This window comes from Pyrgilauda ruficollis, unplaced genomic scaffold (genome assembly GCF_017590135.1).
Source record: "Pyrgilauda ruficollis isolate IOZ18807 unplaced genomic scaffold, ASM1759013v1 scaffold16, whole genome shotgun sequence".
NCBI classification, from domain to species: Eukaryota; Metazoa; Chordata; class Aves; order Passeriformes; family Passeridae; genus Pyrgilauda; species Pyrgilauda ruficollis.
The window spans coordinates 4181613-4195574 of record NW_024514764.1 but is presented as its reverse complement, the minus strand read 5'-3'; the positions used below and the strand labels follow the sequence as shown (position 1 = coordinate 4195574).

Here is a 13962-nt window from a genome sequence, read left to right as displayed (position 1 = left end):
GAACACCTCATACATACACATTTTATATATTACACTCTATCCACTATGCAGTTTATAGTTGTCTGAATAGCCAACAGCCCCTTCCTAAAGCTTATTTCTCTATTCCCAAGAGCCAGCTATCCTTTGTGTATATGTGTGCACACATGAAGAAGTTTTATAGAGAAAACACACAGAATATGCACTACAACACACACATACACGCAAATAATAGATTAAATAATACACATTGTGTGCCAGGCTGGGGCAGATGGTTTTGAGGGTGTCCCACACCCCTGGGGCCCTGCCAGCACTGGCACCTCTTTGTTTCCATTGCTGCTTTTTAACCCCACCTCCCTCCCTGCCCCAGCACCACACGGCCACGGCTCTGACATAATAATAATAATTTATTGGTTCAAATGACATTTAGTACCACAGTTGTCTTACCAGTGACAGAACGAATGCACACAGCCGATGAGATGCTCTCAGATACACAACCACCCTAAGAAACGCGTCGGACAGGTCCGTGGCTGGGGCTGGGCCTTCAGGGCAAGCCAGAAATCTCATTTTTGGGTAAAAATCCAGCACCTGGTGTGCAGCTCCCAGCCCGCCCGCCCTAACTGCAGGAATTACAGTGCTCAACACCGCGCTGAAACGTCACTTCAAGCAGCTTTTTTTTTTTTTCTTTTTTTTTTTGGGCAGGAGAAGAAAAATCAACCAAAAAAAAAATTGGATTATTGGGGGAAAAAGTGCAACCACCAAGTCTGAAGAAGGGATGTGCCTGCTGGGAGTGAGCTGAGACAGGCTTTGGTGGTGCCCATCAGCAAAACTGCAGATAAAGCTCAACCCCCCAGCTCCATATCGGGCTCCCCAAATGGGGCAAAGCCCCCCAGACCATGGAACAGGGATGACCCAGGGAGCCAAACACAGACCTGGCCCCAAAGCTCTGCTCCCCCAGCATCACCTCACAGGTTGGCATCTCCCTTGCAGCCCCCTCCTCCCTGCCCTTCGTTAACTTAACGAGGCTGATGATGCCCATTTCCTCTACTTATAAATCCTATTTGACCCTCTCTGGGTACAGCATCACCTCCAGTTCCCAGGGGGATAATTCACTTATCATTACCCTGGCACCACGGCAGGCTCAGCTGCTTTGCACAGCACCTTCCGTGTGTTTCCAGGCTGCTTCCCATCCCACAGGGACGTCACCCCTTGGGGACTTGCAGCCCCCCTGGAAAGGGCTGGCAGCCATCTGGAAGTGTGGGGATGCTCAGCTCCAGCACCCAGGGACCTGAGCATGGGGAAGAGTCCCACCTGCCCCTGGGATGTGCCACCAACAGTCTCTGCCATCCTGGTGAAGCTGGGTGCCCCTTCCAGCGGGTGTGGGGTGGTGGGTGGCAGCACCACCTGTCCCATCCCACAGAGCAGCCACAGAGCTGAATTTCAAGTTGGATCAGGATCTTCTCCGACGTTCCACTGCCGCCCTTCCGACATGATCACGTGAATGATGAGGGGAAAGGGAAGTATTATTATTGTTATTATTATTACTGTTATTATGAATTATTTTTAACATTTCAAATAAAACCACGTCGTGTTGTAAACAGAAGCTCGCTCCTCAGGTCTGCCCAGCAAGTCCCAGCTAAGGTTTATGTTTGAAATGGGCTTCCACTGAAAGGCAAAAATAGAGAAAATAAAGTTAGAGCACGACAAGCACTGGCAGGTGGTGACAGCCTGGCACAAGCCCACCCTGACAGTGGTCCTTGCTGATGCTCCGTGGCTTCAGTTACCCCTACAACCATACAGCAGCATGGACATCACAGCAGAGGCAATGGAGAGGGAAGGATACCACCCTCCTCCTCCTCCTCCCAGGGCGAGCCCCTCTCTGCTCAAACAGCCTTTGCATGCCCCTGGGCAGTGAAGAGCTGCTGCAGAACAACGCAGGAGCCATGTCCTGACCCCCAGGCCCCTCCAGCCAGCCCATCCTCCAGCCCAGGGCACCCAGCAGGCCAGGGCTGACACCCAGGGAACACACCTGCGTATTCCTGAGGCAGCATTGGCCGGCTTATGACCTTCTGAAAGGTGGTGATCCACTCCAGCTGGTCGTCCTCTGTCTCGCAGGCGAAGAGGAATTTCCGATCCGGGGTGACGATGGTGATCCCGTGCTGCCAGTGGTTCCCCTGCGTGGATGGTGGCAGCCCTTCCAGCACCTTGTAGCTGTTCTCCTTGCTCCCAATAAAAACCTCCCCTCTGGCAAAGGCATCCTAGGAGACAGCAGAGCAGTCAGGCAGGGGTGAGGGTGAAAGGAGCTCTGCATCCCGGGCAGCCAGGACAGCTTGTCCTTGTGAAAAATGTGCATTTTATGATTGGCTTTTGGCAAATATTAGGATGAATATTATACGTGTTATGTTAGAAAGTTATGCTGCATTGATTTTCTCAAGTAGTGTGTTAAATATACACATATATATATATACACATATATAAATATACACATACACCTATAAATATACAAGTAGTGTGTTTCAGGTTGTAACATAATGTTACATACATAGGAACTATGTATGTGGGATTTTTTTTTTTTTAATTTAAGAAAGGAATGAGCTACCTGCACCAGATAGCAACCACAGGACACCTAAATCTCGTATGCATTGTATGAATATGCAACAGGCTACTGTTTTTAAGGGTTAATCCTCTGTTAACATGTGTCCTTTTTTGGGCTTATTTTGCCCAGAAAAAGGTACCTGGATGTCCATAACTCTTTGTTTTTTATTGTCTCATATTGTCCTAATCCAAATTGTCCAAATTATTATTACTCTAATTATATTGCTATTTTTATAACCATTTTATTATTATTAAACTTTTAAATTTTTTTAAAAACAAGTGATAGGTGTTTTTCACATCCTGTAGCAGCCACAAGCCCATCAGCCAAACCCCAACAGCACTACCCACAGCCCTGCTCCTCACCCAGGGGTACCCACAGTACAGCACCAACACCAGGGAGCCACAATCCAGATGCAGAATATCTGGATTGGGCTTTTAAAGTGGTTTTGGTATTTATAGGGTTACTGCCCACTGGACACCTGGCAGAGCCACCAAGCAGTGACAGCCCTGTGCCCTCTTGGCTCTCCCACCAGCCTGCATTTTGCTGCAGATCATTACTGTAATTATTACTGCTATTACTCCTATTATTAGTAGTATTGCAGGTAATTCCCCCCAGGCAGCCCAGACACCTTCATCTTACCAGGGGATCTTTGAAATACATGAGCCGTCGGTCATCCATGGTGAACCATCGCTTCTTGAATCCCTCTGTTTGCTGAGGAGTCAAAAAATGCCAGATCACACACCCAAACAGCACAGCTGCTCTCTAAGCACGCATGTCCCAGGAGTGTCAAAGCACCTGGAGCAGCCTGATGGGCTGGGGCAGTTGGGAGCAGATGGCTTCTGGGCCACCAGAGCCACCACAGCCAGGGTCTGGGCCAGCTGGACCAGGAAGGGCCATTGGGCTTGTGATGTAGATTTGGATTTTTTTTTATGTTTGCTCCCAGGTGAGGAAAGTGCATTAAATACATTCACAGAGTTATGGCTTTGCCTCTTGGAAGGGTTGGTTTGTCCCAACATCAACCCCTTCTCGGGGCCATACAGAGCAAGACTCATGTTTGGAGGGACTGAAAAATGCTTCAGATCCTACCTTTGGCCCTGTTTTCTCCATGTATCCTTCCTTCAGGTAGTTTCTAGAAAGCTTTGGCACCAGCTGGAGCAACCAAAGAGGACAGAAAAGTGTCAGATGGAGGGGTCTGGGGGTCACTGGAAGGAAAACCCACATGGAGCTGGCCCCAGCCCTGAGCCCACCCCACAGCTCTGCCCAAGAGCTCCAGTCCTGCTCCTCCACAGCCTCAGAAGAGGAGGCTACGACATGAAACACCTTGGAGCAGCTCCCCAGCACAGCCAGCAGCCTCCAGGAGCATCTCCCACACTCCTCAGGGTGCAGGGCGCAGGGACAGAGCCACCCTGCAGAACCACGACTGGATCCCTCCCAGATAATTGGCAGAAGGCAGGAAATGCAATTAGATTTCAAAATCTACAGCCAAGGAGGAGCAGGGAGTGATCAACAAGCACCACCACAGTGATGTTACACCCCAAGAGCAGCACAGAGCCCTGGCTGGCAGCACATCAGAGCAGCCTCTGGAATTGCATTAGCCCAGGGTAACACAATTAGCAGCTCCAGCCCCGGAAAACACAGGCATTTATAAACCAGCTGCACTGACCTGCAGAGATGAACTCAGGCAGGGCACTGACATCCTTCTGCCCTCACCTTTGCTGCATTCCAGCCTTTGTTTTGGCTTTTGTTAGTGCAGAAACAGCCCCTGAGCCAGGTGCCCAGGGCTCCTGCAGGCGTGGCAGTGCTGGAGCTGCTCCCACAGCCCCAAGGCTGCACGTGGGCTCAGCATCCCTCCACAGCCATTTCACCCAGCAACTGCAGAACACTCCGAAGGATGGAGCACTCCCCAAGCCTTCCAGATCGTTAACAGGATGCCAAAAATGAGCGAGAGTGGGGGGAAAGCCCCACCCAACCAATGCAGCAGGAACACTCACATCAGAGTCGCTGGCTCCAGGGAATGCCACTTGTAAGTAATGGAAGCGTGCTGCCCGGATGGCGTTGAACCAATCCACTATTTCCTAGTAATGAGGAAGAAAAGCAGAGTGAGGAGTGCAGCCTGCACACAAAATAACCTGATCCTGCTGGGTTTCATCTCTCCTGTCACTCTGGACCCAGTGACAGAGCACACTGCAGCAGCAATCCTAAAAAACACGGAATTCAGCAAAAAGGCGAAGGATGTGGAACACTCGGCTGCCGTTCCAGGCTGCCAGACCTGTACAGAGCTCTGCAGCTTCCAGTCAGCACCGAGGGGCTTTCTGCAGAGGGGAGGATTTAAACATCTCTGAAGGGGCAGAAACAGCCCCAAAAGAGCACTTGAAATATTGAGCTGACCCTATAAACACAGCTGGGCTGGTGCTGCCTGGTGCGACTTGCCCACCCAGCCCTGACCCCTCCACAGGACACCCCAGCAGCACCTGCAGCCCACCCGAATTCCAGCAACACACTTCAATGTTTTGCTAAAAGAGAAGCTTAACATCTCTTCATCTCTGCATCCCAGTCTATCAGCTGTGCCTGAGAGTCCTCTAGGGACAGACAGAGTGATACCAAGAAGCTCTGGCATTTCTCTCTTTCCTTGGAAAAAAAAAAAAAACAAAAAAACAAAAAAAAAAACCAAAAAAACCCAAACACCAAAATATAATTTTTTTCCTCCTACAAAATAATTGTTTTATAATTTATTTATTTTTAAACTCATGCATTCATTTATCTCTGGTAGGACCCAACAGCTTGTGCTGTATGTCTCTGAAGGTCTTGCTGAGAAATGTCACATTAATTTTAAGTGTTCCACACAGGGAGCACTCAAACACTGCCTTGTGGTCTGAGACCGTGGGACCAGGAAAGGTTTGTTGGAAGGGAGATTGGGAGCTGCCCTGCCTGGGATGCTGAGCACAGGGAGAGGGATGCTGAGTGTCTTGCTGTCATTAATGCATGTGAAGCTTCACACATCACATCAGGGACACGTTCAATGAGCCACCCTTAATCCCAAAATAAACACTGCCAAAGCCTTTCAGGTGAGGTCGCTGTAGTGTAGGAAAGACCATATCAAAGGAGAAGTTTGCTTTCTCTAAGAGTTAAACTTTTTTATGCTTTAGAAATGATCTGGGTAAGGAGGAAAGGCTCACGAAAATTTTGAAATCTCACTTTTAAGGAACTGAATGGGGGGGTATCTCAAAAATGGTCTAATGTGGCCAATAGCCATTCCCAAAATTTAAAGATCTTTGCTTTGGTTTGTTAAGCTACTTCAAGTTGAAAGGAAAAAAAACACCAAAATATAATAGGACATAGACAAACAATGTTTTGAAAAAGTCTGACCTACTTGTCTGAGGTTTTACTCACTTATCACTTGCTTTCCTACCCTAAGCAGCTAAGGACACCCCAGACAGCACCACAAAGAGGATCAGTGAGAAGAATTCACTCCTGAAGTTAATGATGACCAAACAGGCTGGAGCTAATGAACAACAAGCTGTGATGTTAAAAATTTGATAACTTATACAGCCACCAGCTGGGAGGTTATACACATATTTCTTTATTTACCTGTGGGTCTTCTCTGTGATCATGATGTGAGGTAGGGTTTCACCCTGCAGAAAGCAGAAGCTGAAACCCTCACTGACTTCCAGCAGTAAATTGCTTTCTGGAATTTTGATAATCCATTGACACAAATGAGATTTGACAAATTCTTCCCTGTGAGGGTGCTGAGGCTGTGGCACAGGTTGCCCAGAGCAGCTGGGGCTGCCCCTGGATCCCTGGGAGTGCCCAAGGCCAGGTTGGACAGGGCTTGGAGCAGCCTGGGATAGAGGAAGGTGTCCCTGCCATGGCAGGGGGTGGAATGAGATGGGCTTTAAGGTCCCTTCCAACCCAAACCATCCTGTGATTCTATGAAATGTAAGAACCAGACCAGGGAGAGGCAGCACCTCTGGGGTCCACAGGACACACTGGGGCTGCTGGGGGAGCACGAGAGGGTGCAAAGGGCAGCAGGGGACCACAGGTGAGTCCCAGGGCAGCCTGCACTCCCAAAGGACAGGAGATTACTCCAGGGGTTCATCTTCTTGCAGCCCTTGCGCAGCCAAGGAGACAGACCAGATTCAGGGAAGTTGAAGGGAATTGAGACAGGTCATGATCAGATTTCATCAGAGCACATCCTGCCCTGCGTGGGAGCGGTGACAGGCTCCTTCCACAGCCCCCAGCACAAACCTCAGCAGCACAACCCACATCCCTGACTGCATCCCCGCTGCCTGGCTGTGCAAACCACCAAAGCCCAGCAAACCACAGACTCTGACACAACAGCGGGATGCAACTCTGCCACAAAAGAGCTGCTGCTCATTAGTCTGGCTTAAATTGCAGCAGGGAGGTGCCTGAGAGCAGCTGGAGTGACACTGGGCTGGGCTGAAGAAGCACCTGCTGACAAGCACTTGAAGTTTGGGAGCAGCTCCCTGGGACCCACAAAAGACCACCCCAAACCCACGGGCCCTCTCCTTCATCCCTCCCTTCAGGGACACCTGAACAAGGGGATTTGTTTCAATACAAACACGAATATCTGCATTTTATGAAGTATGAGATGGGCAGCACCACAACAGTTCCCTGCTTCTCCTACATTCCAGTTTGTTCCCCTTTTGCAAGTTTTTGGGCTGTCCCATCATCTTCCCTTGCTCCATCCATCCTGCCTCCTTCTCTGGGTACCGAGGAGCCTGCCTTGAAAAATCCTCTACTCCAAGTTGCAAGACTTTGGGCTGAGTCCCCTCATCTTCCAATGCTCCATCCACCCTGCCTCCTCTGGGTACCGAGGAGCCTGCCTTGAAAAATCCTCTACTCCAAGTTGCAAGAAATTTCCAATTCCTTCCATTTGCATCTGTTTACTTAGAAGACAGTTTGCCACCCTTTATGCTTGGAAGAACACAGCAAACACTCTCAAAGCTGGCTGAGCATCCTGCTTCACCCTTCCACCCTCCAAGAGATTCCAGCTCGGTTGGAGCCTGGTGTGCCACCGGCTGGCTCTGGGCAGCACCAGCCCCCAGAACACAACCCAAACCTTCTCACTACCTCCAGGGCCTCACCTTGCCATCTTCATGATAGACAAAGATGTTCCTTGTGCTATTGTCCTTCAAGTAGGTGATCTGCAGTCCGTGCGGGTTCCCGATTTTTGCAGGCTGGAAAGTCGCGTTTAGGTGCTCGATCTTCATAATTGCTTTGGGTTCTTTTGCCTGGAAAACACAGCTAAGTGAGCAAACACCTGAGAAGAGGCTTTCAAACCAAAAAACAGTTCACTTGGTCAGAAAAAAGGCCTATTTGAGGCCTCCATTAGCTAAAAGCACCTGAATGCTAGCCCACAAAACTACCTGGTGATGAGATATCTGAGACTCTGCCCGGGTGTCAATGAGCACTGCCTGCCAGCCTGGAAAAATGCTCTGTCCTTCTGCACAATTCAGCAGGGATACAAAACCAGACTGCTAACTAACAGGCCAGGATGCTTTGTGACTCTCCAGCACCCACAGATAGTTCATCCACGTCCCAAAAGGAGGATTATCCCCTTTGTCAACAACAGACCTGGGTGCTCAGCTGGGAAGCACCATGTCCATGTCCCCACCTGTCCTATCCTCTCACCTGAGCCACTGGATGCTGACTCTGCTCCTCCCCTTGCCTTCTGAACTGGGAACTTTCCCCTCAATGGGACAAACACAATTCTTAGAGCCACCTCTAGGGTGGGTTAGCCCAAGAGGGAGCCTGGGTCAGGCCCTCCCAGCCCCACCTGCACCCTCAGAGGCAGCACCACAGCTCTGCTCATCTCCCTACAAAGTGCCTCCAGAAGCTGGCCACCCCTCCAGGACTGCACTGAGAAGTGAGAGAGCAACTGTGAAAAAAACACCCCAACAAACACAGGTCAGCCCCTTGGTGACAGCAGTTTCAGAGCAGGGCCAGGGGCAGCAGAAGGCAGAAGGCTGTGGGGTGGTTCCATGGGCAGCAGAAGGCTCTGGGGTGGTGCCATGGGCAGCAGAAGGTGCAGCTGTGTTTGGTGCATGTTGGTTGTTTCTAATTAATGGCCAATCACAGATGCAGCTGCATCGGACTCAGAGTCACAAGATTTTGTTGTGCATTTTATTTTTATTTTTTCTAGCTGTTTGATTAGTCTTTTCTTTCTATTTTTTAGTATAGTTTTAATGTAGTATTCTAATATATATATATATATATATATATATATATAAAGTAAGATAATAAACTAACTTTCTGAGAACATAGAATCAAGCCTCGCGTCTCCACACATGGGGAGTTCCCAACACACAGGAAGCAGAATTACCCCAAGTCTGAGCAAGGAGAAGCAGCCAAAGCCCAGCCAGGGGCAGCAGCACCCAAGAGCAGAGCAGGAGCAGCCCAGGCTGCTGTGCCTGTACCCCCATCAGGGCAGAGCCCTGGGAGCCACAGCTGTGACTGACCCAGGGGCAGGCGCTGCTCCCTCCCTTGCTCCACCAGCAAATCCCCGTGTGCCCTGTGCAGGCTGTGCACAGGAATGCTGTCTCTGTGCAGCACACAGGCAGGCAGGAGGCTGTGCCCAGCTGAGACACCTCTCAGGTGCCAGGTCTGCCTCACGTGGGGCAGAGATGCTGCCGGGGCTCTGATGGCCAGCTGCTCCCTGAATGGCAGCACGTGGAGCAGCTTTTCCTCAGAGCTGAGGTTTGGGAGCCAAGGACAAGTGGCTTCTGCTCCTGAAAGGTGCTGGGTTTTAATGCCAAGCCAGTTGGAGCAGCAGGAGAGTCCTTCAAAAGCTGTTGCTATTCATCCCACTGAAGAGCAGAGAGGGCTTCAGAGCCTCTCTGTGCCTGGCATTTGAGGAACTCTGATGTCTCACAGGGGGCTTGAGAGAGTTGGCATGGAGGAAAGGACATCAAACAGGACAAAAATACAAATACAAACGTGGGGTGATGCAGGGGGAAAGCCCATCCTTTCCTTCAGGAATCCCCACCTGGGCTTGGTGTGGCTCAGCAGAGCACACTGGGCACAAAGAGCTCAGCTCGTGGTGGCCCCACCTTGGAGCAGCTCCTGCCTCTGGGTCTCATCCATTCCCATTCATTCACCCATCCCAAACACAGCATTGGTGAAGGATGCTGCAGGTATTTCTGACTGCTCTTGCTCCCCTCCACAACACTGATTTTTTAGCACTTAAGGGATGAAGAATAAAATTACTCTGCGTGTGCCCAAGGATGGTCTCAAATGATTGCTAACCCTGCCAGGTGGGCACCATCACGGCTGTATATGAAGAGAGGGAAGCCCAGAGAGGTTTGCTGAGCTGCCCAGGACAAGGCTGGAAGCCAGGATAAAGGCAGCCTGGAAACCCAGTTTTCCCTGCCCTCTTACATTGGACATTTCATCATTTTGATGTTCTCTTTCCAACTTGTTGTGTCAAAACACAGGATCCAAATTCACTTCAAGGAAGAATTACAAAAACCCAACACAACCAAGGGTTATCCCAATCTGTGGCTCACATGTTGGCTTTTCCCAGGACAATCACTTCAGCAAAAGAGCTCCTGGCTGTTCTGACAAAGCCAGCTGCTGATTTCAGTACACTTTGGTACAGATTTTTGCTTGCTTCTTTTCTTTTTCTTTTTTCTTCCCTTCAGGGCTGCATCCTTGGGAGCTGCTCCTCTGCTCTGCCCAAACCTGAACCCCTGTCAACACCCATCAGTGCAAAACACCATGAGCAGCCCTTGAACCCAACATGAACCCACACAAGTTCCCCAGGCAAACTGTGTGTCAGCAAGACTGCCCTCAAAGCCCTGATCCAAAGGGTTGAGAAAACAGCCAGAGAAGGTGCTGAGAAACACAACTGCAGGAGGCACAGCAGGGAACAGATCTCACACTGGAGGGCATTGGAGACAGAAAATAAACCTCTTTTCCTTGTCTCATGTGCTGCACGATCTCAGCAAGAGCTTTGTGTTTTAGAGGCACCTGGTCACACCCAGGTCCCCAGGGGTGGTGGGGCCCTGGCACAGGGTGACCAAAGGAGCTGTGGCTGCTTCCCTGGAAGGGTTGGACAGGGCTTGGAGCCACCTGGGATAGTGGAAGTGTCCCTGCCCATGGCAGGGTGAAATGAGATGATCTTTAAGGTCCCTCCCAACCCAAACCATTCTGTGAGGGCTGCTCTGCTTAGGTGGAAGCTGAACGACCACAAGCCCCACAGCACCTGCTCTGTGTGTGTGTTGGACCACCCAGCATCGTGTCACCAACACGTTTGTTCCTCTCCTGGGGCACAGAACGAGGGATGCAAGCACCTGTATCATCCCATGGATCACCAGCACCTAACCACGAGTGCAGAAAGCAAGACTGGGCAAGACTGATAAAGCAATACCACTAACATTGCTAACACTGCTGCTGTCACATTTCCTGCACCACTGCTGCCACCTGCCAAGCAGCAAAACCAATCACTTTGTTCTGCAGGCTGCTCTGGCACCTGTGAACTCCTGCAAAACCCCACCAAGCAGCTATGTAAAAGCCAGCCAGCAAATGGCACAGGATACAGCCACACAGCCCAGCTGGGTATTTCTGACCCATTCCGTGGCTTCCAAGGTAAAATGAGGAATGTCCACTTTCACACCCACTTCATCCCCACAGCTAAAACTCTGGGGCAAGGCAAACAGGGGCACCAGGCTGGCTGACTGAAAAGGAGATAGTGCGTGGTCTTGTGCCAGCTCAGGTGGGCTGGTGGCTGCAGCTCCTTCAGGCACATAAAACTGGCAGCACCAGTGTGGCCAGCCTTCCCCTGCCTGAGAGCCTGCAGAGGAAGCAGGCGAGAGGATTTTGTATAAAGAACATCTATTGCAGCCACCATCTTTCCATCTGACTCCTACCAGCATTTGGTTCAAGTTCCCCATTTTAAAGAAGAGGGATATTGCTACTTCCCCACCTCAGAAGGCTGTTACAGAGCTTAGTAAATGATGGGGTTTGGTCTCTGAGAGTATGGATTACAGGAAGTACCCAAAATCACTTGCTCAGCTTTACTCTTTGCTCTCAGAGAAGAAAAATCCCTCCTGCAAGGAGGACAAGCAGATCCACTGGCCTGCAAAAACCAACGGGCACGGACTTCTCTTTCTGTCATCCTAAGCCAGGCGTTCAAAACTGGGAATTAAAACCATGTCTGATATTCAGTTTCTTTGGCTCCTTATTTCACTGTTTCACCTGGAAAGAGGCAACAGAACTGCTTGTTTCCATGATGTTTCTAGGGCTGTGGTAACACCAGGTCTGGTTCCAGGCTTTTAGAAGAAACCTGAGTGTATCCAACACCACACAAATGCACCACTGTGTGGTTTCTTGCCTTCTCGTCTCACTGCAAGACAAAGCATGGGGGGCTGAATAAGAGAAAAAAAAAATGTACTTGTGCATGTAATCCATTTTCCTGGAGTTCAGGCAGGGCACCTCCTCCTACAGAAGCCATTTGTCCTTCCTCTCAGCAGCTGAAGTGCGTTGACCCCGATTCAGAGCTTTGGAGAAGATTCAAATCCAGCTCCCTCCCTCTGCTGCTAAAATTGCAGGGTGTGCATTGCCACTCCTCTGAGTGTCAGAGCTGAGCACTCTGCTCCATTAGCATGGTCAGGTGTTAATTAGGGCAGGACAGGGGACAGGCACTCACTGGACACGTGTGCCCACCTCTTCTGAAAGGTTAAGGAGCTGCATAATTATCTGGAGCAGCTGAGTGTGGAATCCCTGACATCACCTCTGACCCCTGTCACAACCTCCTTTTCAAACAAAGAGTCTGAAGGACATTCCTCTGAAATAAACCCTGCTGCCCACAGTGAGAGGGTTGGATGGAGAAGGTGGCATATTCTGTATTTTCCTTACAGACTGGACTTTGAATAGGGTTGCAAAAACAACTGTGCACCTCTTGTTTAGCCATGCCAGTGTAAATGGTTTGGTTTGACTGCTCTAACTTGTATCATTTCTTCCTGCAGCACTCAGCCACCATCAAAGCAAGACATTTCAACGACTTCAACTTGCATACTTTAAGAATTTGCATTCCAATAGAAGCCATAAACCAAGGAATATTAAGTTTGCTCATGGAATGAAAACATCACTCTTTGCCCAGATCCCCCAGATGCAAGCAGGGTCCAGGTCCTCAAATTCCTCAGAGCTTGCACCCTGCTCCCCTGCACAGCACCAGCAGATTGCTTTTTTTGCCTGATTTTTTTTTTTTTTTGCCTGTTTGCAGCTGTGCTGAGGAGCTCAGAAGTTCCCTGCAATAATTCTGCAGCCATCTCTGGATAATCCCTTTCCTGCAGGTCCCACGCTGAGCAGTGCAGATACAGCCATGCTGGAGATGTCTCAGCATCCCCATGGCAGGAGGCCTCTGGTGCTGAGATGGAAATCCTCCCCCTCGAGTCCTCCTGCACTGACCAGGCCAGGAGCCACCAGAAGCTGCCACAGCCCCTGCAGAGTTCAGTTCTTTGGAAATTACAGCCTCAGCCAGCAGCAAACGAGGATGAGTTCAGTGATCCTCCAGCCCAGGACCCCGTGAGGTCAGTGCTTGCTGCACCCAAGGCAGGGTGGTGCTGGCTGAGCTCACATGCTGAGAAGGGAATGATCTCCCTCCACCTCCCTGAAGACAACTTTTTCTCCCCATTTAGGACACCACATCCTCCTCACGCCTCACCCAGCCAGGCCAAAGAGCCCAAGAACTCCCAAGTGCAGCACCCTGACGCTCACACCATTTTCTTGCACGCACACGTTCTAGAGGCACAACATTTCCCAGCTCCTAATCAATCAGCCCTCTCCTAACGAGCACTCAGCATCCAAATTACCTTTCCTAAAGGCCATTTCGCAGAGAAGGGTTTCATGTTGTCATCCAGTCTGCCTCTGCTGCCTTCCAGGAGCTCATAAAACAATTATTGTCCCACTGCATTGTCACTTCAGCTATGGATGCAAGCAGCTGATGAGATTGATTGCTTCCACAATACCCAATTAACCCACTCACTCTGCAAACGATTGACTTAATCAAAGGCAATTAGTGCTTGAATGGCTACAGCAGACAGAGAGCCAGGATTTAGTGGATGATTCAGATAATGTTGTACAGACATCTCCTTGGCCTTCTGAGGGAAAACATCTTCACCAGTGCTCAGCTCAGAGCTGGAAGTAGATGAAACCTCAGGTTGGTGGTGTGAGGTGGCACAGAAAACAAAAGGGCCTAGGAACACACACTTCTCTTTACTGATAAAAGGAGAACTTTCATGCTGATGTTCCTTTTTGCCTACTTCTGCTCATGCAGAGCCTGGAGCACCAAGCAGTTGACCAGACCTCAGTGACCAACAGGTCCTGAAATGGTAACTTCCCTCTGATAGTCAGACCAGTCCTCTGAGCAA

The 13962-nt window shown here is 50.0% G+C and overlaps 1 protein-coding gene across 1 annotated transcript; it reads right to left on the bottom strand.

The window, feature by feature from the left end:
* Window positions 1–372: 372 nt before the first annotated feature.
* On the bottom strand, window positions 373–7818 carry ADAP1 (ArfGAP with dual PH domains 1). The gene is made up of 6 exons (XM_041462446.1): window positions 7678–7818; window positions 4564–4647; window positions 3659–3721; window positions 3212–3283; window positions 2006–2234; window positions 373–1641 (listed from the first exon to the last, which is right to left on the bottom strand). The coding sequence occupies exons 1-6, from the start codon at window positions 7801–7803 to the stop codon at window positions 1613–1615; spliced, it is 603 nt and encodes a 200-aa protein (XP_041318380.1). The 5' UTR covers window positions 7804–7818; the 3' UTR covers window positions 373–1612.
* Window positions 7819–13962: the final 6144 nt, after the last annotated feature.